This window comes from Echeneis naucrates, chromosome 9, assembly GCF_900963305.1.
Source record: "Echeneis naucrates chromosome 9, fEcheNa1.1, whole genome shotgun sequence".
Taxonomy (NCBI): Eukaryota; Metazoa; Chordata; class Actinopteri; order Carangiformes; family Echeneidae; genus Echeneis; species Echeneis naucrates.
In genome coordinates, this window is record NC_042519.1 from 9,680,583 (window position 1) to 9,706,690 (window position 26,108).

General features: G+C 41.2%; 2 protein-coding genes and 2 non-coding genes across 5 annotated transcripts; 3 read left to right on the plus strand and 1 right to left on the minus strand.

The window, feature by feature from the left end:
* Positions 1 to 8: 8 nt before the first annotated feature.
* skic3 (SKI3 subunit of superkiller complex) lies at positions 9 to 14,430 on the plus strand. 2 transcript variants are annotated; one of them, XM_029510195.1, is made up of 41 exons: positions 9 to 49; positions 432 to 531; positions 652 to 795; positions 1,025 to 1,116; positions 1,300 to 1,375; positions 1,462 to 1,608; positions 1,826 to 1,924; positions 2,082 to 2,190; positions 2,292 to 2,432; positions 2,562 to 2,660; positions 2,994 to 3,121; positions 3,293 to 3,379; positions 3,542 to 3,645; positions 3,734 to 3,860; positions 4,252 to 4,431; positions 4,590 to 4,714; positions 4,797 to 5,047; positions 5,143 to 5,245; positions 5,350 to 5,532; positions 5,726 to 5,873; positions 5,953 to 6,031; positions 6,547 to 6,608; positions 6,679 to 6,735; positions 6,830 to 6,898; positions 7,335 to 7,409; positions 7,653 to 7,794; positions 7,911 to 8,004; positions 8,103 to 8,180; positions 8,296 to 8,420; positions 8,510 to 8,633; positions 8,974 to 9,198; positions 9,353 to 9,425; positions 9,561 to 9,614; positions 9,816 to 9,927; positions 10,276 to 10,404; positions 10,490 to 10,614; positions 10,723 to 10,887; positions 11,813 to 11,965; positions 12,621 to 12,751; positions 13,281 to 13,410; positions 13,591 to 14,430. In XM_029510195.1, exons 2-41 carry the CDS (start codon positions 442 to 444, stop codon positions 13,666 to 13,668), a joined length of 4,713 nt encoding a protein of 1,570 aa, XP_029366055.1. In that variant the 5' UTR covers positions 9 to 49; positions 432 to 441; the 3' UTR covers positions 13,669 to 14,430. The 2 variants fall into 2 exon arrangements, with proteins under 2 accessions (XP_029366055.1, XP_029366056.1); XM_029510196.1 differs by lacking the exon at positions 9 to 49 and adding an exon at positions 59 to 334.
* Positions 13,794 to 16,044, minus strand: LOC115048596 (uncharacterized). Its single transcript, XM_029510197.1, has 2 exons — positions 15,941 to 16,044; positions 13,794 to 15,848 (listed from the first exon to the last, which is right to left on the minus strand). Exon 2 carries the CDS (start codon positions 15,824 to 15,826, stop codon positions 15,143 to 15,145), a length of 684 nt encoding a protein of 227 aa, XP_029366057.1. The 5' UTR covers positions 15,827 to 15,848; positions 15,941 to 16,044; the 3' UTR covers positions 13,794 to 15,142.
* A 92-nt stretch (positions 16,045 to 16,136) lies between these two features.
* Positions 16,137 to 16,210, plus strand: trnai-aau (transfer RNA isoleucine (anticodon AAU)). The gene has a single exon. It is a non-coding gene; the product is annotated as a tRNA-Ile (tRNA).
* Positions 16,211 to 26,033: 9,823 nt separating this feature from the next.
* On the plus strand, positions 26,034 to 26,107 carry trnai-aau (transfer RNA isoleucine (anticodon AAU)). Its single transcript has one exon. It is a non-coding gene; the product is annotated as a tRNA-Ile (tRNA).
* The last annotated feature ends 1 nt before the right edge of the window (position 26,108 follows it).

Consider the following 26,108-nt stretch of genomic DNA (forward strand, 5'->3'; position numbering starts at 1 on the left):
TCACTTCCGTGTTACTGAACATGAGCAGAACGAGCAGTCGACGTAAACAGTGGGTGACCAGTTTTGTTCATATTTACAAAACCTACATTGGTAGCAGCTTATTGAACTATTATAGTATAGTATGTATTACTTCCAAATAAGAAATAAAGTTTAAAACCACGTCTCATTCTCGACACATCGTTTTTAACTAATGTAAATTGAGTTTACCAAGCTAGCCCTGCTAACAGAAACTAGCCACATAAGTCAGCTGTTGACTGTCCAGTCAGGACAATTAACCATCAAACTTAAACTCACTGTAAATCAGTTTGATGGTGTTAGAGATGATGAGCTGCCTGTAAGTGTTTTCTTAAAGCTTATTATGTTGATCCATTATTTTGGACTCAGGATGACGTGACAGAATTTCTCCTGCTGTGTATGCTTGTTACACTCAGATAAAAGAAGATGTCTGGAAAAGAGGTGAAAACTGCACTGAAAAGTGCCAGAGAGGCCATTAAAAACAAAGAATTCAAAGAAGCTCTGAAACACTGTAAGGTAAGGCATCTCAGATACTGAGGAGAAGTCAACTTAGGTCCTGACTGTTATTGAATAGACCATTGTGTCTCTCCTACTGGGGTGTTGCATGTGTGATTTTTCTCTTTAATGTTGTTACAGGCTGTTTTGAAAATTGAGAAGAACAACTACAATGCATGGGTTTTTATTGGCTTGGCAGCCAGTGAACTTGAGCAGCCAGATCAGTCGCAGACAGCCTACAAAAAGGCAGTGGAGCTCGAGCCTGAGCAACTACTGGCATGGCAGGTGGGATACAAAAGCGTAGTGGTGACTTCTTACATTGAGAACAAATTATGTACAGATACTGTCCTGTCAGTTGAGCCGAAAATATCAGCTGTCAAATCACATCTGGATTCCTACTGCACAGTGACACATTTCTTAAAAAACTTTCCATTCTGACTGAGAATGTTGCATTTTTCATGACTTGTGTGTGTGTTTATGTAGCAAACATTTTAGTATTGTGTTTGTGCTTTAGGGCCTAGCCAATCTTTATGAAAAGACTGATCAGTGGGATTTCAAAGTTGAGCTGCCTAATGTCTATCAGATGCTTGTTGAGCTGTATGCCAGGTAAGATATGGAGGTAATTTTAATACAACAGATGGCTTCATGTAAAAAGAAAAGTTAATAATATCTCAAGTGTCTATTAATATTTAAAAAAATATATACGTTTTTTTTTTTTTATTACATTTTGTAGTTTTGACAAGTTTGCATGTATTTCATGATGTTTGCGATGATGTTTTCTATCCACAGCTCAGACAAAAAAAAATGTTATGAGGTGATCAAAAAGCTCTCAGATATCTATCAGTCTGACAAGGAATACTTAAAGGTATGTATTTTTAAAGGTATGTGGGTAAGGCTAATTAAAATTTATTTTTGGGTTATTCACTCTTTTGAATTTGTTTGTGTTTATAGTTAGCAAAGGTTTGGCTCCGGCTCATTCAGCTGAAAGAGGAAGAAGCTGTGGCCAAGAATGAGTTACTGGAGCTGTGGCAACAGATGACCCAACATCTGTCAGAGTGCCTTAATGATGAAGAGCAAGATGATGAAACTCAGCAGCATGTAAAACTTTGCCAAATGCCCACTTAAATTCTTCAATATGTAGTTTTTGTGTATGATCACTTAACTTAGTACCCTTCAATATAATATTTCATGTCAGTCTAATATACAAGCCCCAAAATGTTACAGTCCGGAGTTAAAGTGGATCTCGTATTGATTTTCCTAATCCTATCTACTGTCTAACCTGTGGTAACAGCAACATTTTCTTCACTGTCAACAGTTAATCACAGCATTTGAGAAAACCTTGGCTCTCATAGATCCTGTGCCAGGAGAGAAACACAAGAGCATCTCAGCAGACTATGTTAAATGTCTTTCTAAAGTAAGTGTACCTCTTCAGCATACATCTGTAGCACAATCCAATGATCACAGAATATCAATTGTTATCAATCAATATTATTGTACTTATATTCATTCAAATATGCCACCTCATACTCCTCCTAAATCACCTGCTCATCAGGAATCTGTTTTTGCTTTAGCTACCACAAGAAGAAGCCAAAATGAAAGAGGCATGTGAGTCCATGTTGTCCAACTACCCCAACCAAAGCTATCCTCTTGAGGTCCTTTGTTCTCATTACCTCAAAACAGGTAAGCTGCTTTTGAATATGTACAATAATTGAAATTTGTTTTGTTTTTTTATAATAAAATGGCACTTTCAAGCATTGTGGAGAAATATTTTTTCTTTGAAGGTGTCCTGAATGAGGATAGAGTCAGCTGCTTCTCCCGGCTCCTGGATCTGGCCCCTAACTGTGGATTAGGCCACTTAGGTCTGGGCACCAAAGCACTTCAGGAAGGAAGATATAAAGATGCCATTAAGGACCTTTCAGAGGGTTAGTTCACACTGAATTAATTCTCTTCTTGGTGAAAAAGTCACCTGAACGCTTTATAGTGAGCCATATATTTTATGACCATCACTGTTGATGGTAACTGTCCATGAACTGTCTCCTCTGTTTTGTTAGGGCTGAAGAAAAGTCGCTCTACTACTGGATGGCATAACCTGGCTGAAGCTCAGTTTAAATTGCACCGATACTTAGACAGTGCTGCATCATGTTCTGAAGGTATGTGTGGGCTGCTATATACTCCATCATTACAGCCATTTAGACCAGTGGTTCTCAAAGCATGAGTGGGGCTTTCTGGGGTTCCATTGCAAAAAGTGGAATAATGTGTTTTCATGCATATGTGACACAATCACAGACAAAATGATTGGTTTTGGCTTGGAATAAAACATCTAAAAGCAAAAATATTGTCAAATGGGGAGGGTGTTGTCTAATTTGCTTCAATTTGTAATCTCCTGAAACTTCACAGGAGGGATTTCCGAATGAAACCCAAATTTGATCAAACAATGTATGGTCCAAACAAAAATCCTGAATTTCAGTGTTCGGTCCCACTAGGTCTGATGACATGTGTTTCTGAGGACAAGGATCTAAGGGTCAAACTGCTCAAGTTGAAGCTGGAGGCTTTAGTTAAATGTAGAGAGGGACAAAAGGCTGCAGATCAGGCTTTGGAGACATTTTCACAGGTAATGTGATAAATAGCATGCTGTTTGTCTATTTATTCTGTGTTTATTAGGAATGTATTTTGTAGTTGTGGCCATGCATACACTGTGAATGTGGATGTAGTGCTACAGAATGTTAAAGGTAATTTCTGTTTCTTTGTGGGTTTTTTTGTTTTATTTTTAATTTTTTTTAAGATTCCAGATGCTGAGAAAGACCATGTTCTCGTAGCCCTTAAAGGACGTGCATACCTTAATAAAGGACAGATTGATCAAGCACTTAAGGTTATAAACTTTAAATCTGCTGAATTCTGTCATTCTGAAAAGTGCATTTTTATTTGACAATAAACAAAAATGTTAATGAATTCCTTCAAAATTTAATTAATGATCTTCACAAACACAAGGAGCTCAAATATGGTACAAATGAAACTAATTTATCTTCAATAGGTGTCATCAGAGCTAGTGGCCTCCAACCCAAACTTGGCTCAGGGTTTAGAACTGAGAGGACTGGTACACTTGGCTGAGGGCCAGCTGCAACAAGCAGAGCAAAGGTAGGTGTACATTATAAAATAGATCAATATATTTTACATTTAAAAAAAATTACGATGTTCCCAACATTACTCATCTTCCATTGTGCAGTTTCCTGAATGCAGCCATGCAGGACCCAAACTGTGGGGTGTATTATTTTCTGCTGGGACAACTCTACTGGGACATGGGAGAGGAGACCCGTAAAGACCGGAGTAAAGCCCATACACATTTGCTGAAGGTTGGTATGATTATTGAAAACGTTTTTGTTGGTAGTTTAAATTATATTTCACAACCAAGATGTGTCAATTTTTAAGTATTCTTTTTTGGGGCTTTTTTGCCTTTATTCAGACAGTAAGTGGCAGAGGGAGTGACAGAAAGAATAGGACCCTGGGTCACAGTCAAACCCTGCGATAATGTGGCATGCACGCTAACCACTCAACCACCTGTGCTGCCAAGATGTGTCTCTTTTAGATATTTAAAAAAATTTATCAGTCAGTCTTCAAAGCTTTGATGATAGAGATCGTTAAATATTAATGTTGACAGATTTAACTTGCCCACAAAATAAGCAATAAATAAGCAACAAATAAGCAAGGTTGATGTATCTTTTAAGGCTCATTTGTCCATTCCAGGCTGCAAAATTAGACCCATATCTTGGCTGTGTATTTCGCTACCTTGGTCATTATTACCGAGAGGTTGCAAATGACCGTGGCCGTGCACGAGGCTGCTATAAGAAGGCCTTTGAGTTGGACAGTGAAGATGCAGAATCTGGAACTGCCTCAGTCGATCTCAGTATGGAGCAGGGAGATATGGTGAGTGGGCTCCGTACGGTAAAAACTCCACAGTGTCCAGATTTGTGAATGGTGTCGTTGGGAGTTCCTTACAGGCGCCTCTCTTTTTCCTCTGTCCTTCCTGTGCTCCCCCTTCATGCACCGTCCCTTTTCTCCCACTTTCCTCTTGATTGCCACAGGACACTGCCTTAGCGATACTTGAGTCAGTGATAGAGAAAGCCACTCCAGGCTCAGCTAAATGGGCTTGGATGAGACAAGGCCTTTACCACTTGAAGGTTGGACAGCATCAACAGGCCATAGCTGAGTAAGAATGTAAAATCTTAGACAACTATTTGTTCAGATCTTCTAAGAGTATGAGCTTTTTTGACTAGTCTATGTGTTTACAGTCTGCAGGCAGCTCTGAGAGCAGATCCAGAGGATTGGGTTGTTTGGGAGTGTTTAGGTGAGGCCTACTTAAACCGCAGGAGCTTCACAGCAGCTCTGAAGGCGTTTGGTAAGGCCCATCAACTTCAGCCTTCCTCCATCTACAGTGTTTACCAGGCTGCTGCAATCAAACAGACCCTGGGCAAGTTCAAAGAAGCAGTTGCTGAGTACTTGCAGATCACTGCGCAGCAGGATTATGTTCCCGCTCTTAAAGGTGGGTGTTTGTTTATTTATGCTCCTTATTACATACCTCTTGTGGGTGATCTGTCTATTCTTTAAAGACTTTCATTTGATTGGTCCATTGTGCAGGTCTTGGAGAGTGCCAGCTGTCTCTGGCAAAAGGTTTAATGGCAGACTGCAGAGATGGGGGAGCCATTGACCTCATTCAGAAAGCAATAGAGAACCTCTTCAGGTAGCAGTTAGACATTTATTCAACCTGTGAACCTTAATATAAAAATAATTTGTTTTCTCTATGTAACTCCAGTTTCATCCATCTACACCTTCTGTGCTCTTCAGAGCTGTGCAGCTGCGTCCAGACTTGTCCTGTTTGTGGAAGCTGCTGGGAGATGCATGCACAGCAGTCAGCACTGTGTCGCCAAGCAGAGCGCAGGTTCTGGTGCCTGGCCCGCTGGCTGGTTTAGACTCCAACTCACAGAGACAAAAACTAAATCAAAGCCAGACACTCAAAGTTGGCGAAAGGTATGTCCACAGATAGGCAAGTTTTCCAAGCTGCCTATATCATCATGAGTGTCCAGAGTTGTCAATTAAAAGCTTTAAATTCCTAATGTGTTTTTTTTTTTTTGTTGTTGTTGTTGTTTGTTTTGTTTTGTTTTTTTCATGCCCTTGAGCCCTTGTTAGAACACTGGACTTTAAAGCATTGTTTTGTCTCCAGGTGCTATGCTCATGCTTTAAAGCTGATGTCTGAGGCTCCCAGTCTTTGGTATGACCTAGGACTGAATTATTACCACCAGTCCAGCCTACCCTGCCCAACAGAAGGAGACCAGAGCTCCCAATCTCTGGTCCTAGAAAAAGCTCAACAGGTAATTTATTGCATCTTACACAACAGTTTTCCACCGTTTGTAGCCAAATTGTAACTTTTAAGATGTTTTCTCTTCTCAGTGTTTGAAAAAGGCAATCATGATGGAAAGTGGGAATCACAGCTACTGGAATGCTCTGGGAGTCATTGCTATGAACAAAGGTAAGGTAAACATGTATTCACATTTTAGTAAATAATAGGAGTTTACCGAGACTGATCTGATAGATTGAGATGTCAGTGTGTACTTGACCTACCAATATTTCATTACTCAAGTTTGCTGACTGTGTTTTCTAACTCTCTCCAAGATGGTCACACACACAGCACAGTATTCTACTCAAGAAGAAAATTATTTTCATTTTGCATCAGGAAATGCTCAATATACACTCTGCATACGAACAATGGCATAACAAATAGATGAAGTCTGAAAAAAAAATATTATTCTTTTTAAAAAGCTGTAATTACTTAATTATGGCCCTACCAGATAAACCATCCTTGCTTGAAGTGTGGGATTAGACCTAAAGCATTTCACTCAAATAACTTGTGGTTCTGTGTCGGTATAATTAACTTTGAATTGGGGATGTCCAACTTGTTTCAGCATTTCTAGCTTCATTGTGAAATAAATGGGCACAGAAAAGCAAGCTAAGATGCATTCTTGTCACTTTCTTCCATCTCACCAGGTCTTCAGAACTTTGCTCTGGCTCAACATTGCTTCATCAAGTCCATTCAAATTGAGCCAAATGTATGTACAGCACAGTAGTAGTATATTTTGAAGTTTTTATTGAACAATATATAACAATATTTCATTGCAGAATGTTGTTGCCTGGACAAACCTCGGTACTCTGTATTTGAGGAAGGACAATATTGAGGTGTGTGTGTGTCATTAGTTCCATCTCTTTATTCTTTATTCTTTTAATCATAGCTGACTGGCATTTTCAGTGTTTCCTGTTTTTATTGGCTTAGCTTGCACATGAGGCATTCAAGATTGCTCAGTCCTTGGAGCCCCTGTATGTCAACTGCTGGATCGGACAGGTACCAAATCTCATGCTACCTTTATAACAACCATGTGATATAATGTTTTAAAGGTTGCCTTAATGCGACCATGTTGAGAAAATATCTATTTGGCAGTAAATTACTGTGGCCATTGGCTTGTTAAAGTGTGCATATAGTAAGTACCATAAATTCATATACATCTGACACAACATCAGGGGAAATCTAATAGTCTGAATAATATCCAGTAATTAAGTCAAATAATGTTGAGAATTTAGTTAACTTTGCCTGGCAGAAGCGTTCTACAGTTGTAAGTAATCTGAAAGACATTCAAACTTGGTGAGGAGCCATACAAGGTATCATTAGAGTGACAGAAATGAAATGTCAGTGAGCTAGTTCTTCCAAAGCTTAGTAAATTTCTGTCTTTGACTTCTTTGTGTGTTTAAATGACATTTGTATCCCTTTTTCTTTCTAACAGGCTCTGATAGCAGAGAGAGTGGGAAGCTATGACACCATGGATCTTTTCAGACACACCACTGAACTCAGCACCCATGTGCGTGATCTCCTGAACCTCCTGGGGTTGTTATTATAATACCCACTCAGTAGTTAGATAAAAGCACTTTAATAATAGCTTCAGCACCCTCAGTAATTCTGATAAAGGTTCAGTTATAAGATTTTTGCTAGTACTGTTAAGGGACTGATGAGGAAACAGAAAATAGGTTTTTCCCTCCTTTGAATAAATGATTTGATTTCATGTTACCTCCTCTCTTACCTTTCATCTTCATTTCGCTGGCAGATGGAGGGAGTGAAAGGTTATGCTTACTGGGTATGTTCCACCCTGCTTGATAAGAGCAACAGAGACTCTGAACTGTATCGCTACAACATAGTCCAGATGAATGCCATCTCTGCTGCTCAGGTGGCGCTCACCAAATACACAGGTAAAGGATCTATTAATGTGCTGATGATCATGTAGGATCCTCAGTTCCCTTGTCTGTATTTCACTGATGTGATGGACATAGATGTTGGGTGGCATGTGGTTTCTTGTGCCCAACAGAGAGGATCCAGTCTGACCCCGATGCCTTCATTATGTTGGGCTACCTGAATGAGCACCTGCAGCTAAAGAGACAGGCTTTGCAAGCTTACCAAAGGTCTGTCTCAGTTACACTGACTGACAATGTAGGTTTAACAGACAAGGCAAATATTTGATAATAATTCCCTTTTTTCCATATGAATTGTGTTTTTCCAGAGCTGTGGAACTGTTGAAATCCATGTCCTCGACAGAACAACTGGCTTTTGCTCTGGGCAGCTATGGCCGTGCTTTGTGGTAAAAAAAAAAATAAAAATAAAAAACTGTCTCAGTACTATGTTTTAAACTTTCTTTGACAATACTTAAGAAATTCCTGAAACTTGTTTTTTCTTTGTTTCACTATGTTTTTCAGCACAGCAGGCAAGTTAGAGGAGGCAGCACTTGTTTATAATTCCACTCCGCTGCAGGAGCTCAGTGATCTGGCTGGACTGGCTCTGACCTACTACAGGGCAGGACACATCCCGGAGAGCATCAGTGGTGAGAACTTGGAAACAAACAAATTAGACATTGTATCTTTATCTGTCAAAAGGCCTGTGAATTAACTGGTGTGTGTGTTTGTATTATAGCCTATGAACGTGCCTTGGGTGTGGCTTCCACTGAGAAAGAGAAAGCTTACATCTTGACATCTCTGGCCCTGCTGCAGCACCGACAGGGCAATTTAGACTCAGCTAAGACTCTGTTGTTTAAGTGGTGAGTCCACAGTGTTTTCTGGGTGGTACCAGTATGCTGTTTGCTCCACTAATTAAAACTAAGTTTGTAACTGATAAATCTTTTTTTTAAGAGCCTTAATTTTCTGTCCATGCAAGATAATCTACCTTTAAGTAATAATGATTTATTTTAAAGCTCTGTGAAGTGTAAATATTTCACTGCATTTTAAAGTATGTTATTTGACAGCAAATTTCCAAATCAAAATAGCTTTTGCTGAGGAAAATCTTGGCATTAAAATTGCCGTCGATGTAAATGTCAAATCATGACTAATTGTGGTAGTACTTGCAAAATTGGTCTGTCTCTCTTCCTTCTGTCTCCACAGCTCAATGTTAAAGGAGCCCATCTCAGAGTCTTTACTGTGTTTATGTGCCCTGGGGCTGGTCCACAGTGATGCTACACTAGCTACTGCAGCTCTGACTGAGCTGCTGAAACAAGGTTCAGCCTCTGGGAGTGTCATGGAGCAACGGTGTTTACTTACCTGCACCTTGCTGGCCCTGCAGGGTAACTACAGTGCAGTTCAAAGGGAGGCATCCAGAGCTGTACACAGGTAAACAAACTGTGAATTGTTTATAGCACTTCACAAGTGTAATTTACCCCACATCAATGCATGCACTCCATTTTTTATTTTAATTAGGACAGCCAGTGATTAAAAAAAAACCTGGATAATGATCAACAGATTGATTTGTCTGTCTTATTTACAGCAATCCTGGAAATCCATCTCTGTGGGCTCTGCTATCCAGAGTGGTACCACAGTATTACCCCAGGAAAGCAAATGTAAGCCTGTTTACACAAAGTCATGACTCCCACAGCAATACTCGCACAAGTAACTCAGCGGCTTCAACCACTGTTACTTTGGTGCTGATGAGAAGTTGTGGTGTTTTTTATGGCTTTGTCTGCTGTGTTTTCCAGGGTGGAGCCATGGCTGGGCATGTTGCCTGTCTCTCCAGTATGACTCAAGGAAAGGTAAAATTATAACTATTGTTTTGTTTAAATATCATAGTGCCTCCATATCGTTTATGTTTCCTCACTGTTTATGTGCTCTTTTACCTCACAGCAAGTAATGTATTCTTGTATTTTGCTCCTGTATCTAAAATGTATCAGTTGTATATTCTGAAGTCTTTTCCCCAGTGTCTGGGTATCAAACTGAAATGACTGTCCCTGCAGAGGGCGTTGTTGTACAGTGGAGTGAACCAGCTGGCTAGTGGAAGACACTCCAGACAGGACAGTTACCGAAATTCACTGAAGACCATGCAGAGAGCTGTGCTGCTCTGTCCCGGTAGACATGCACTTAAACATGCACACACAAACCCTGAATAAAGTTGCACCAGAAATGCTAGTGTTATGGAAAAAGCATTACTAAGAAGCCTTGAAAACCTAAATAAGACTAAAATGACTTCTCAATTGAATTCTGTTCATTTCTCGTCATGGGCTGTTCACGTTGAGTGTTCTGCGTGTATTTCTCCCCCATTCCACATCATACTGTCTCCTATGTTAAATGGCTGAATCAGATTTTGAGGCACAGACAGTTTGTGTTTATCTGTATGTGTACGTAGCTCAAGAAAATGTTTTTCTTGCACCTATCATTAAATGAATGCTGTGATCTGTCTCCACCCTCTGCTTTCAGATGATCCAGCGGCGTGGGCAGGATTAATGGCTGCCTGTCACACAGAAAACACATCCTGTTATCTTTCTGGTTCTGCTCCTTGCAGACAGGGACTGGAGAAAATCCTAATGACGGTTGTTTCTGAGAAAGGTGTGTTTGTGTGCCTGTGCTCGTGTGTGTTTGTCTGTGTGTGTGTATTTGACACAAGGGTCATTGGTCTCTCTTTCTTTTGCAGTGCATAATGTGGAAGAGATAGAGCGCCCTCTAGCCCAGAGTCTCGAAGGCTGGGTACTGCAACAGGCAGTGACTGGTCTGATGCTGGCTGGACAGCTGGAGCAGGCAGAAGCCCTCTGCTCACAGGTTCAACGTGGACACACACCCATGACATTCTTTTCTGCTTTACTAAACTAGAAATAATCCCACTTCCCTTCATTGTTGGTTCCTCATGCTCTGTTTGTTTTGGCCCAGGTGCTGAGTGTCTCCCCAGAGCACCCAGCTGTCATGCTGTCACTCAGGCAGGTGCAGTGTCAGCGCCTCCTCCTGGCCAGTGCTCATACTGTCCTCCCAGAGTCTGTGCTGGAGCAACTCAACAACACAGTGATGATGAACCCCACCAACCTTGGGGCATGGCATGTGAGAGCACACTCAGGCATATAAAATACTACGATAGCACTGTGTGTGCCAGGAAAATACTAATGAGCTTTTGCTTTTTAATTTCAAGCCCCAGAGGTTTAGTGGTACAAACAATGTCACGCCACGTTATTCACACAGACATATGAAAGCAGCCAAACAGCAACCTTTCAGCTGGAGTTAAATGTATTGATGGAGTCATCTTCAGATTGTAATCTGTTTAAATGATGAGGTCATTTTTTGAAATGATCAGATTTTGTGTTTCTTCTCACCGCCATCAGCAGTGTTCCACTGAAATAGCAGTCTACAGGAGTCTGTTCTGTGCCTTGCTTGTGATCCCATATTGCAGCAATTAACAACACATGACAGCTATCAGCAAGGGAGTCATGCTCTTCTTCAGCAGATTGCATCCATAGCTAATGACCATAAAAATGACTGTGTATATTGTGTATATGTAGCGTTGAACTGTTTCTCAAAATCACCTTGTCACGGGTGGGACTGTATAATAGAGTTCACATACTAAATATGACAATATTCAGAATTTACTTTTATGTAATGGTAGATAATGATTATTCATGCTGTTTTTTGTAAGTTGTGTTTTCTGTGGTTAAGCTAATTTAGCTTCAGAGTTTATTGTTGTAAGAAATAAAATAGGCATTTGGCATCATTCTAGGTATTAGAAAAATATTTCACTGACGAGTCACTGTATTGTTTTACTTTCCGGGGATATTTCCATTTCTGTAGCATTGTTCTCACATTTGCTGAGGCAGCAGATTATTTCTGAATGATTAGCAAATCAAGACTCATCAATAATGATTGTATAATTAACCATTCTTTTATCTCACATTTCTCCATCCATTTTGCATCAACTCTACTCTCTCACCCCTCTCATCCTCGGTCATCCTGTCTCCTTCTGTCCTTCCTTCAGTGGCTGGCTGAGGTGTATCGAAGTCAGGGTCTGCTGGTCCAGGCAGTTATGGCTTACAGGCAGAGTCTGCAGCTTGCCTCGCAGCTTGGTCTGCACAGCAGCCAGGTTTCCAGTCTCCTCCGACTTGCCCTGCTTGCTGTGGGACCCTGTCTGGTGAGTTTCAGCAGAGATTATGACAAATATCTGATTCCATAATATCCTTCATTTTATTGGGATAAGGCAAGAATTCCGAACCGTCTTTTAGATTGTACATATTGAATGTCACTGCAAAACTGAGATTAAATTTACCACAGGAATAATGGTATTAGTTTGGATTTCTATATTTTTACACTCATACATACACAAGGCCAAAGGCAGCTCCTTTTTATACTCCTGTCATCTTGGCAGATTGGAGGGAGGGGAATATCCAGCAGAATTATGGGATCAACAGCCGTGAACAAATGGAAATACAAATGAGACAAGAATCTGTCTTAGAGATTTCACTTGGGGAAATATGTTTGGTTTTTTTTTTCCTTTAGTTCACAACTCCCAGAGCAGAAATATGGTGCATGGTTGCCCGCCATAATTAAATGCTTTTTTCCCCCTCTCATTTAATATTTTACTAACTAATTACCATCCGATTTTGTGACAACTATCACAGCTCCTCTGAAAGTAGTAACTGCCACAGAATAAGCAGGCTGTTGTTAAACAATACAATTTAAGGCAAAATAAGGTTATTTAACCTTTAATAAGGTTAACTAATCATAGTTTTACATCAAATACTTTTTCTCTCGCTTTATTCCTAACCATGTGTAATCTGACCTCTCAGGCAGGTGTTCCAGGAAATGACTGGAAGGGCCTGGTACTAGAAGCCACCACTGAGGTTTTGAAGCTGGATTCATCCCCCATGGCGCACCTCTTCCAGGCTTTGCTTCAGTATGTGACCAAGATGGCTGCAAGGTCAGTGCTTCTTGCATTATTTGTTGAAGTCACTGCAGGTTCTAATGCACTCCCACAAGCTGCAGGTGAATCCATGTTGCTTGGTGTCCATATGCAAATTCCCCTCTACTTTCATAAATTCAAAACAATATCAAACATGAAGTTCTTGCCGCCCTCATATAAAAGACTTCTGACACCTTACAGACCTGACAAGATGCTTCATTAGATTGCTGCATTTTTCTCTCCCCCACCCCCTTTCCTATATTTTACCAAGTAAAATGTTTGAGAACTAATTCTCATTTATAAGCATGACCTGGCCAGAGGCCATTGATCAGAGGCTGAAGAGAAAACACATAGACCAATGGTGCATTGGCTTAATTCCTGAAATGCTGCAGGAATCCCTCCTTGCCAAGAATAATCACACACCACAAGCCATTTCATGCCAAAGTTTAATTTTATTGCCTATATTTGTGTGTGTGAGAAAAACAACAGCTACGGATACTGTTGGATACTAAGGCATGAGCATATGATACCAGCATTTCTTCTGCAGGGAAACAAGGCGTTTGTTAGAGCGACTGGTGTACGCGTCTGCTCAAGACATCCCAGGGACCGTGGTGCAGGTGGCCAGCTGGTACCTGCTCAGACACTTGCATGCCAAAAATGACCAGGAGCTTATCGCTGTGAGTACACAGCTGTCTCATACATACATTGGCACCAGATGACTGAAATATTTTAGTGGTGAAGTGGATTTGTTTCAAATGGCCAATAATTGTTGAAGGGGAACTTAACGTCCTTATATTTGTGTTGGTTGTGTACATTGGCATTTATTTATTTATTTCGGGTCTCTTTTTTTTTTTCAGGTCCTTTTGCAACATGCTAAAATGAAGGGAGACCAAAGACTGCTGGAGTTAGACTCACTGCTTGCCTCTTCATCCTAAATGTTGCAAATACTCATTGAAATCATGTAGCGTAATGAAATAATCCATAATAGGCCTAACACATCAACAATTAAAGCTTTATTATCTTAACTACAAAGTCATTAAAAGAACATCACGAATCAGATTTTATAAAGATTAAATTTATTGGCTCTACATGATTGTCAATTTTGAAACATTCATGAAATCAAATCAGTAAATCAAAATGAGCATCATCATATATTATTACACAATGTATCACTGACAAAATAATCAATATCCACAGTTAGGCTGAAATAAAATTATTTTGCTCAGTGTTCAAAAATTGTCCCATCTTAATTGTGTATACTCCTTAAATATGCTGATCTGTCAACTTAAAGTGAATGGACCATATATCAGAACATTATTAGCAATAACTTTAATGGAATGGCTTATTTCCATCTGCAGCTGAAGATGTACTGTGACCTTCAAGCCATGTTCTGCAGATGCTATTAGGATTTTACATCAATTTCAATTGTTCATTTGTTTAAGAAAAGGGAAGGATTAGATTAGAATTGATATAATTATTGTGTGTTGCATAAAAGATAAAAATACAGTCATTCATACAAAAAGACAAGATGCTGATGGTATTAAACATCCTGTCTTTTCTTCCAGGATTTCAAATTGGCCAACTTTATGTATTTAAATGAAACAACCATTCCATCCTGTCATCATCAGTACTCAGAAAAAATTACAGCATTATTAACGTACATTTTATTGACGTTGTTCCAGCTTATCATAGAGGAATTTCAAAGGAGTGTAAAATGAATTATATTCATTCTTAACTTTGGCTAAATCATAAATCTTGCACGATCTTTGTCTCTCTGGAGTATTTTTTTAATTCTGCAGACATCAAGTGCCAGAGGACGTATTCCTGCTCTCAGCTGAGCAACCAAAGGTCTCTGACTTCTGGTTATATTTGCTTTAACAAAACATTTGGTTGCAAAATAATGCTTGATCTGAATGTATCTAGTTTGGAATTTAATAATTTTTCGTTTTCATAATTATGTTCATGCTGCATGGTAAATCATTTCTATAGACACATTGTCAGTCAGCTCTAAAAAACAGCATGAAACTCTGGATTCCACAGAGAGTTTTGCATTTCACACTAAATAAACACAGAAGACATTTTGAAGTAGGATTACACCCTGAGTTGAGATTTTACTAGATAAACCTGCAGTGTGGAGCCTTTTTCTCCCCTTCTGGCAGTGATTTACTCCAACACTTGTAGTTTAGGCCACAGTTATCCTCAAGGACAAACCGTAGACTTTGTCAGACTAATCCCTCCTGTGACCAGGGGGATTTTCCCCTCAGACACAGATTTAAAACTTAGGGGAGCTCTAAATGTGACAGATGTTCGTTAACATTTAAAAGCCCCACACCGCAGATTTAACTTCAGTTTTTGATTTCCCTGGATTCTCTCTGATCATCTGCTCTGAGCCAAACTGTTCTCAGGCGCTCACGCCCTGGCTGAACAGACGTGCTTGGTCATGAGGGTGCAGATGTTTTGCCCGCAGCCCCAGCAGGGTTGTCTGATGTGCTGGGAGCCGTGCAGGGCCTTCCTCTTACACAGCGAGCATGAATCCGGGGGGCCGCCGTGCGCCGCTGCGTCCCCGTCTGCTCCGCTCTGGTTAGTGGCGCTTCTGGCTACGCGCTGCTGGAGATCCGTCAGCACGTTGGATGGGGCCTTGGCGATCCCCACCACCTTCACCCTTTTGGGGTCAAACACGCAGTCCTCTTCCAGGCCGCTGGGTACGGCCTTCATGCCGCAGTTGGGGGGCACCCAGGCGGTGTCGTAGCCCTGCGCACTCCAGGTGTACTGCATCGGATGGTTGTCCTTGTCGATGCGCTTGACGCGGCCGACGCGCACACTCAGCTCCAGCACCACCCGGTCTGCGGGGTTCAGCTTCAGCGGATACCGCTCTGCCTTTTTCTTATCGCGGCTGACGTACACGCCTTTTCCCAGCATGCCTCCGGAGGACTGCTTGAAGCCGGAGTCAATGATGAGCCGGGCGTTGGTGAGGTTCGTACCGTGGTACATGGTGTAGATGCCCCGGTCTTTGGGCTCCTGCGAGGCCTCCAGCTCCACACCGGAGGAGGCGTCATCATAGGCCGCCTCCCAGCCAAAGAACTGCACCGACATCCTGAAGCACCAGCCAGGGATGCTGTGAGAAAGGACGAAAAACTGGATCCTTTACCTTTTCCTTTATGTATGACCTTTAATGGCCATTCGATCAATGAGCGATCGTGAACTCACCTTAGTTAACGGAGCGAAGTGACGTGTACGTCGTTTAAAGAAATGAATGAATCTGTTGATGTTTCCAAAGCGGGCCGTCAGTCGGGAGTTTTCTCTCTGATTTCCTTTCGCTTTCACTTCAGCAAAAATCTTTGTCAACTTTATGAGGGAAATGACTGCAGACTTCAAGTATTCAGCTTCTCTTCGCGCTTTGCACGGCCGGTTAGCTCAGTTGGTTAGAGCGTGGTGCTAATAACGCCAAGGTCGCGGGTTCGATCCCCGTACGGGCCACTGATCCTTTTCTTTTATTAAAAAAAACGGAGAAAACGTATGTTTACATTAACTGGTGACACTAAAGTATCCGTAGATAGTGTGAGTATGAGTGGTTATCTGTCTGTGTCAGCGTTGCCAGATCTTGCGAGAAAAACAAACAACAAGCCCAAGAAAAGAAGCGCAACTTCTCAAAAAAAAAAACAAAAAAACAACAGCAGCAGCAGCCAACCAGTAACCTAAACCTACTATAGTGTGTAAGAGAGAGGGAATTTGATAACTGTGTATATGTATATAGCTTTCAACTATTACAAGGGAATACTCATCGGGTATTTGAACATGCGTGGGTCAGGTGCACCATTATTCTGGTTACTGGTTTTAGCATTTTGACTTCTTCATCAGTCGCGGTAGTTACAGTTAGTTCACCTCTGACTGATGTGTGACAGGCTGTAAGTGGCTATCTTCAGCTCACTTGTTTGTTGGCTCATTTAGCTTTAAGACAGTCAAACCAATGTCCGTAAGCCACAGCTGTGTGATTAATTGTTGATTTGTTTGTTTGTTTGTTGTTGTTGTGGTTATTTGACAGCTGACAGTCTTGCCTGGGCCCGGGACAATCCGAGATGCCCCCTCTCTCGTCTCTGTCCCTCCGCTCCGATAGCTCCCATGTCACTGTCACCTCTCTTCGCTGTCTTTTCTTTCCAATGAAGCAACAAAACTGCTATTTCTGCCAAAGATACAATTTAGTGTCGGGCCTTTATACAAACTAGGCTAATGGACGTTTACATGAGAGCTGCCTATTTAGTTTACGTGTCAACGTGTTGGATTAAAAGTCTGAAAGGTAAATGTATGTGTGCTATTTTCACAGTAAATTCAGTCAAAACGAAGACAGATTATTCAGAGTTCTCCGATATATTGGTAATAAAAACCAATATTGGACAGATTGTAATTGTTTAAATTAAGCTCCTCCAGAAGACGTCGGAGCACCTGTCATTGTCATTGTGCACCCACGGGAGATGTCTAAGCCATGAAGGCCGGTTTCAATGGCAAAAAGAAGGAAGGATCAACAGAAGAAATTTCATTTATAGTTCTAAAGACATTTAAGGTGTTTTTCACTCACTTTGTGTCTCTCCCACAGAGTCCATTCCATTTACAGGGCTGTGGTCAATAGATGGGTCTAATTACGGCGGAGCTAAGGGGGTCCCTCAGAGGGACAAGAGCTGCCCTGAGACATTCAGGAGGAGCTCTCAAAAGTGGACCACTTTAAGCTCGTTTATTTACCCGACACTGAGGTTCCTAAAATGAAAAAGAATAGACATGCCGTTACTGTAGAATATTTCTAAACATTTGTCTGAACTAATCAACGCAATTCAATATATTCCTGCTGTGGCCGTGGCGGCGCTGGAGCAGAATTGCTAGATTTACGTAGCTGCACCTGAACTCCTCAGGCTACGTCAGCAGACCATCTGAGTTCGTCGTTTCCATGGAGATTTCTAGTTATTAGCATGTAGCTACAACAGGCTAAGGCAGTTCACTGTGATAAACCACGAGACCGCAGATCAAAGGCATACACGATGATGTCACACGTAACATCATAAAAGGCAGATCAAAGGCAGTGTGATGTCACAGTCGTGTCATCATTTCGTCTTTATATAGGCGGTGTGTAGAACTCAGTCAGTACGCGGACACATTTCCAGCTAACTACCTGGTGCGAAACTCGACAGACATCAAAACTGTTTGAAACAAAGGAGCCTTTATTTGAAGAGATCGAGATGGAGAAAACCGATGAAATGGCACAAGATTACGATTTCAGTCCAATAACAAAATCCTTAATGGCTCCCCTGGAGAGGGACGAAGAAATGAGGAGCCTCGCTGGCTTATTTCAGTGGGAGATAGAAGCAGCAAGAAATCTCATGGAGAGCTGCAAGTTGACTTACCGACATGCAAAAATTGAACTCCGCAACGAAAGGAATGAAAACATGAATTTAAACAAACTCATTAAGGATTTAAGAGCGGAAATAGAAGCTAAAAGTCAATCCATTAACATGCTCACTGAATACAAAAGACGTTTTTCCCAGAGGGAGAAAGATTTCCATTTGGTGACACAGCAGAGAGACATCTTTTACAAACAGCTGTCGAACCAAAAAATAAGGGAGTCAGAAAGGAAACATCTGAGCAACAATGAAATTAAGACATTGAGAACAGAAGTTGAAAAGCTTAAGGAAAGGAATTCCTTCCTTGAGAAAGAGAATGATAAACTTCAAAAGCAAATACATGTTGATAAACAAAAACAGCTCACAGCACAAATATATCATAAAGAGATTGCTGATAAGAACAGAGCCATGGCTGCCATGGAGAGACAACGCCACGGCTTGGAGAAAACAATAGATACGTTAACCCGGGAAAAAAGAGATTTAATGGCTGAGCCTCCAGTTTTAAAATTTCATGTTGACCGAAAAGCCATTGAATGCTACCAAAATCCTGTGTATTCAAAAGAATTAACCACAAAAACTATACAGCTAAATGAGAGGGCCAGGCAATTGAGACGCAAAGATCAGATCATAGCGGAAAAAGAGAAGGAGTGTGAGGAGCTGAGGAAACAGGTGTGCAAAGTAGAAACTCCAGTCCAGTCAGAAGAGGTCTCACAGCTCAAGCGGAAACTCCGAGAGAAATGTAAAGAAAACCAGGCATTGAAAGCCACAGAAAACATGGTTCAAGAAATGGCTGAACAATACAAGCACCAGAATAAGAAACTGACTGACAAAGTAAACACCATAAAACAGTTGTATCTTAGGGAAAGAATGAAAAACTATGAAATGTCCGAGGCCTTGCAGAAAGCTAAAGCTGACTCGATGGACACCCAACCTAAGAGCAGCTCCAGTGTGCCCCAAAAGGAGATGAGCAGTAAGGAAAAACTTGGCAAAAACCAAATTACTGAGATCTGCCTCCCACCAATCTGCAACAAATTGAACACTGGGTCTGCACCAACCACCGCAGCCAGCAAGGCTCTGATTGGGCCTGCAGAAAAACTAGCACTACCTCCAACAGTGTCCAGGATACAGCCAGATGTTATAGGTAAATCAAGGTTCAGCCCTCTGCCACACATCCCCACTAAACCAAAGCAAAGGTCTGAAGGCACATCTGTGCGTACCAAGGCTCCCGTTCGCATAAGATTAAATTATCTTAAACCTGAGAAGGCTTCTCAAACCAACACAACTACCCCTTCCAATCCTAAACATGAAATACGCAAGCTCCCCCTCCCACCTATCACCAAGGTACCTCAGAGACAGCCAGAAAAGAAAATGAGGCCCAACGACAAAACTTTCATGACTGAGCCAGAGAACATCCTGTGACGTCCTGATGTAACGAGTCATTATCAATCTCTGTGTAGCATTAAAAAGCACTGTGATTTTCATTGCTATCCAAAGATTGACAGAACAAAGTATGGCTGCGCACAATCGAAGTGTATTATTTCGTCCTACTACGAGGGAGACGTCTGTGTGGAATGTACATATTCTTCCCTTCTTTGTGGGTTTTCTCCAGGTGCTCTGGTTTCTTCCCGGCTTGGGTTACTCCATTATCCCTTCCAAAAAAAAATTAAATAAAATAAAATCACATACGTCTTCATCCTGCAAGTGGTGAATCATCGCTACCCAATGTTCCTGCAACTCCTGCTGCTCCCAGTGTTGAGTATTCCCTCCTCCTGGTCCCATTCTCTCCCTATTCTGCCCCCCCCCTCCACACACACGCCCCCTTCTCTGTGTGCTAAATTTGAATAAAAATGTTAAAAATATGAAAGAAATATGAACTGGACCTTTTCCTTTGATCTTATATTTCTGCATCAAAGAGCTCAAATGTTTTTACATAAATACCATAGTGCTTTGTGCTTGTGAGAGACAATTGGGTACTGAAAGAGGCTGAAATGTATCGATGACCTACGGCTGTGGCCAAGTGGGTCAATTTGGGCACAACCAACAAGTCAAAGGTCATGAATTACAACCTTTGACCACAGAATACACTCCAATAAATGTTTGTGTCAATGGAAGAATCTCTGTTCACGTTTTATTGAGACATTACAATCAGAAAATAATACAACCAGCTGTTTGTATTTGCAAAATTAGACTAAATACAAATTTCAGTAAGTGAAAAAGAATAAAACTTTTTTAACACTGAAGGAATGATATCATAATGTTCTTGATGTTACTAATAAGTTGGCCTATGTGGGACATAAACCATTCCAGCAACTTTGAAAAGGAAAAGGGAGAGAGACAAGGAAAGGTATGAGCTGCACAGCAGAATGAAGAAGAAGAAGAAAGATGCCGTGGATGTCCATTAGTACCACATGCTGTGCCTGCGCCACCTGCCGAGGATGAACAACAGTCATGCAAGGAAAAGATAAACAGATTACAAAGAGAGTGTAATGACCCCGAGGAGGAAACATTTGATGAACTGGCTTTTGGAAAAGATGATGAAAAAGTGATGGCAATGACTGGAACCCCCACATATTCAAAGTTACAAGTAGTTTTAACATTTGCGTCAGAATTTCTGCAGACTGGTACAACCCTCCCTCCCTTACAACAACTTCAGGTAACTCCTATTAGGCTGAAAATAAACCTTTCCATTTCATTGATTGGTTGCATGTTTAAGATCTCAATTCCAACTACCAGCAGAACATTTAGAAGCACCAATGAGGTGCTGAATGCAAGACGTGCTCCGGCACTTGTGTTTCGGCCAAATCAAGAGGAGCTTCAGTTGTCAATGCCTATGATATTTAGAAAGGATTTTCAAAGCACAATTGGAATTCAGATGTGTGAAGCTGAGCATCCTGAAGTTCTTACAGCGCTACATAAAATAGTGTGTGTGTGCTGCACGCTGAAAATTTTGATTCCTTCAGTTATTCCTTTGGGTTGAACATGAGAAAAAACTGTTAATAACAGGGAAGTCAGTTATTTCCATTAATGAGATAAGGACAATGGCAAAAACGAATTCATACTTTCGATCAAAGTTTATTTTTCTGTTTTTTTTTTTTTGTTGATTTTGTGATGACAAAACAGATTTTGAAAATGTGTTTTTGTAAAGTGTCACAATAAACCTTGAAATGTAATATTAGAAAAGAGCAGCAACCCTGTAAATACAAAATTGTACATGCCTGTGTTGAATAAAACACTTATACTTTGTTTAGATTGTTGTTTTTTGTTATCCCTCTTCTCTTCAGCTATTTCACACATACAGTCACTGCTTTTCCAACCTCAAGCTTTGAGCAACTTCTATGAAGTCTTTTACAGAGTCCTGACTTCCACTCAATCCTGTCTTCATTATGCAGGACAGTCACCCCACAGTAACAGCCTTTGCCTTCACATGGTTGGTTGTCATTGATGTTAGAAAAGGAGTTGTGAACACATTTGTTACTAGCTCTGGAATGACACATTTCTTGACAGATTTGTAAACGTTTTCACACATGGACTCAAAAAAGTCAGTATTGGGCAGAATCCTCCCAATGTGCATGTCCCCTTTGCCTCCTTCCCCTGGTCCTCAGACAGCAAAGTGCACCTGATTGAAGTGCTGATGGTCCCTCTTCAAGAAATGCTTTCCATCCCCCTCTTTGAGAGGGAACATGTCACAGAAGTGTCATTTCATCTATATACACAGTGCTCAGCGTAAATGAGTACATGCCCTTCGAAAAGTAACATTTTAAACAAGATCTCAATGAAAAGAAAACAAAATGTTGTCAAGAATAAGTTCAATATAACATCTTTTTAAAGTATAACATGAAAGTAAGGTTAATAATATAACTTTGATGACACATTTTCTGTTTTACTCAAACTGAAAACATGACCTTGCAGAAAGCTAAAGCAAAAACCAAATTACTGAGATCTGCCTCCCACCAATCTGCAACAAATTAAACATTCTAAAACAGAAAGGTGAAATCCTGCAATCTGATTGGTTGTTAGCTGAGATATAACCAGCGTATATCACAGCTACTATTCTGAAGCAACAATGTACCCATGACAACAACCAACTGTTACAGCAGGTAGCAAAAAGTAGCTGGTGTTTGTTTACTGTTTGATGCCGTTAACGATTATATAGTTCACAATTAACTTGATCTGCGGGGAGGGCTAACGATGGATGAATGAATGGAGGAGTGAATGTCTCCGGGGGGGAAAAAAAAGAAAGAAAGAAAAAAAAAAGCGGAGCTGACATCTGGAGAGGTTGATCAACTGGAGAAGGAGAGAAGTGAGGCCAATACAGTTAAACAGAATCAAGTGGGCAGTGAAGTGCTTTGAAGATTGGTGCCAAGATAAAGGTGCGGCCCGCAGACTTTCACAGTGTCTAAACAACAATTCAATTAAATTTTAAGAGAATTTCATGGCACTGTCAGAAAATGCAAAGGTTAACTATACGGACTGAGCAACTACGTCGGTCTCCGTGTGGGACTCAACAGATAACGGGCCCCCCACTCAGCCTCTCCTGGTGCCTCCTCAAAGACACACAGTTCACAACTTTTACTCATGCGTTCACTGGTGTTGTGAAAATGTTGATACAGTGCATCACACATCAATTATAGATGCTGACTTCGACGCCATAAAGCGGGTCCTGAATCCAAATACTCCAGTGGGCTCGGTTAATAAAGTTTGGTTTGATACACAGCTGCACTTTAGGTGCAGAGGAAATGAAGCAAATTGTTGTTCAATGAACATACCAAAAACCACAACGACCCACAAGGAAGGAACAGAGAGAGAACAAGGGGATTTGTGTACAAACTGCCTGGTGATCCTCTCTGCTCTGTGTCCTTGTTGGCAAAGTACCTCTCCCTCCTGCTTCCTGACGCACCAGCATTTTATCAACATCCCAGAAAAAATGTAAACCGCGAGTTTGACAAAGTTTGGTAAGTGTATCATCTGTAGTGCATATTTAGATGAAAGGTAAATTTATATGACAGCTAAGTTATGTGTGGTAATGTTTAGGTTTACACCAGAGCCGATGGGCCTCAATCACCTCGCCACAATGTGGCCCCAACTCTGCAAGCAAGCTGGCACACAGCAGAGATACACCAACTACTGCCTCCGCAGCACCACCATACAAAGGCTGTCTGATGCAGGCCTCGAAACCAGACAGATCATGACTGAGAGCGGTCATAAAACCGAAACGTCTTACCGTGCTACTGGAGACCAAATCAGGAGGAGCGCAGAAAGTGGAGCAACATGCTGGCCACACAAATACACACACACGCTACACAACCGCTCCACCTGAATGTACATGTGGTCTACCTGACGCTACACAGTTTTTTAGTGGATGCACAATCCAAGGAAATATTGAAATTACGGTCAATAAAATCTAAGTCTAATCCTATGGAGTAACTGCAGAAATGAATGTAAATAAACTGTAAGTCTAATGTTATGGCGTGAACGATGTAATTTTTCATTTATTTATTCAAAAAGGTTCAAATATTTATATATGTATTTATTTATTTATAATAGGCTATGTATTTCTCATTGAATAAAAACTACATTGATTGTGTATTCCTCTTCAGCACTGTCATTATTGTCATAGAAGCAACTATGTTTCCATGACAACAACCAATTGTTAAAGTAGGTGGCAAAACTTAGCGGCAATCTTTTTAACCAACATTAACAAATAAACTAAATTAGTTGAATTCACATGTTTATGGTTAATTTTCACCTCCATGTAGAGTTCACAGTGACTTTCTCCTGTGACGTCCTGATGTAACGAGTCATTATCAATCTCTGTGTAGCATTAAAATTTTCATTGCTATCCAAAGATTGACAGAACAAACTATGATTGTATGGCAACCAAGGATATTGAGGGTTGATGACAGTGAGGTTGGTGCGGTGGCTCTCCATCATTTTGGTGTACTCAACTGCCTTTCCCTCATCTTAAGTGCCCAATCTAAAAACTGAAAAATGTACACCATGAGTATTACATGATGAAATGAATTAAGTGAAAGTGTAGAGTATAGCACCTACATGTGAACACACTTACCCCAAACCTGCCGTACAGGTGCAGTTCCTCTTTCTCCACAGCACAGATTTAAACTGTAGGAATGGTTGACCTGACATTTGGGAGGGAGAAGGTTTTGTTAGATTTATGTTATAAGGGACCGTGTCAACCTGAACTAAACATTCAGGCATTGTCACCACGGCCCCAGAGTGCTGACACTAAAGACCTTTACCAACCTTAGCTAACGCTGGAACTCACCTTTGCTTTGACGATGAAGAATTTCTTGTCCTTCCCCTGCCAAACGGCAGCATTACTGACCCATCCAGACTGAAAATACTTTAGTATGCTCCCATCCTGGAAGCAGTGTAAGAGGAGGGATTCTGGAGATAAATGGAAACATCGCTGTTTTCGGAGTCGGGTACCGAGTATGGATCGCAAGCGACCAAAACTTGCGGTTTAATCTTACATATTGGTTTGTTTCTTAAAGAGATTATCTAAATATTCGTCAGTTGAAAACTTTTTGGAAATTGACCGGTTGTTGCTGCTGTTCTCAAACGTTTCCAACGTTAGCCGCCATCTTGGTTCTGGATTTTGGCACGCGAAGGGTTAGTCACGTGACTGAAAACTCTGTAGCAGAGAAACTCGAAGCTGTGTCTGAACAAGCTGCCTGTCTCCTTCCACAGGAGTCAGAAAAACTACTGGGCTGCAGCGATGTGTCGTTCGTGGGCGGCTTGTTCATTTTCAGCTAATCGTTTGAATGACTCGGGTAGGGTGACCAGACGTCCCGAATCCGGAAAAGTCTGGAGGTATTTCCTGATAAAACATCATCATCATCACATTAACTCATCATGGTGGTTGAATTGTCCTGCAGCCAGCTCCCTCCGATGATGAAGAGAGAGGGAACGGACAGTTGGAAAACTTCACTTTCTACATGAACCGGCTAATAGTTCAGTTTACAAATGTTAAAATGAACTAGTTCAGATCATAGTTTAGAATTCAACATTCCGCGTTCAAGTTCAACACGTTTGGCTGCTGCCAGTTATGATGTCCAATGTGCGGAGACAGCTCTCAGAATGCGCTCCGTTTGATGACGTAGGCCTATGTGTTAGTGCAGCAGGTATGAGTGGTTTTTCCTCCACATATTTAGCCTGTTTATTTATGCATTGTTGTATTGTTGTATGCCTGAAGAAGGTGCAATGACAGTCAACCTGCAATCCCCCCCCTTCCTGATTTTACCCGTTCTCACCTGGTCACCTCCAGACTCGGGAAGGACAGGGTCCAGAGGCCTTGTCTCTGCCCAAGCTTCAATCTGAGAATCAGGCCTCCAGGACCTGCACTGGCGCCAAACAAGTCATAACATGTAGAAAACATCTTGGCCGAGGATAACTAATCTTCAGCTGTGTGTGGCCGTGTGTGTCCAAATGTGTGTAACATTAGCGGCTGTAGCCTGAGGAGATGAGTGAACGAACAGATCTAACAAACGTCCACATCATCACATTACAGATTACATTAGAGCTCCTGGAGGACACTGGATCGATTTCTCTGTCAATCAATCTGAATATTAGACCAGTGCCATACAGGTGTTATTTGTGTTACACACACACTAAATAGTATCATTTGTCTATAATGTGATAAAACCCTACACAAACCCCCTGCTCACACTCTGACAATAAGAGTGCCACTGCCATCTACTGTAGTGGAGGTGTAATTGCCGTATTCTGGTACGGCCAAAAAAGCATGTTCCGCGGGGTCACACACCCCCTCATTATTTTTAAAGCACCGAATAAGATCAGCCTTACCGTCAACGAAAAGCTGAATAATAATTCACTTTCAATTCAGTAGGTTTCGTTTAGTGGTTGTATGACGTCATCCGAGCAAGTCCCACATGGGCCGGTTAGCTCAGTTGGTTAGAGCGTGGTGCTAATAACGCCAAGGTCGCGGGTTCGATCCCCGTACGGGCCAC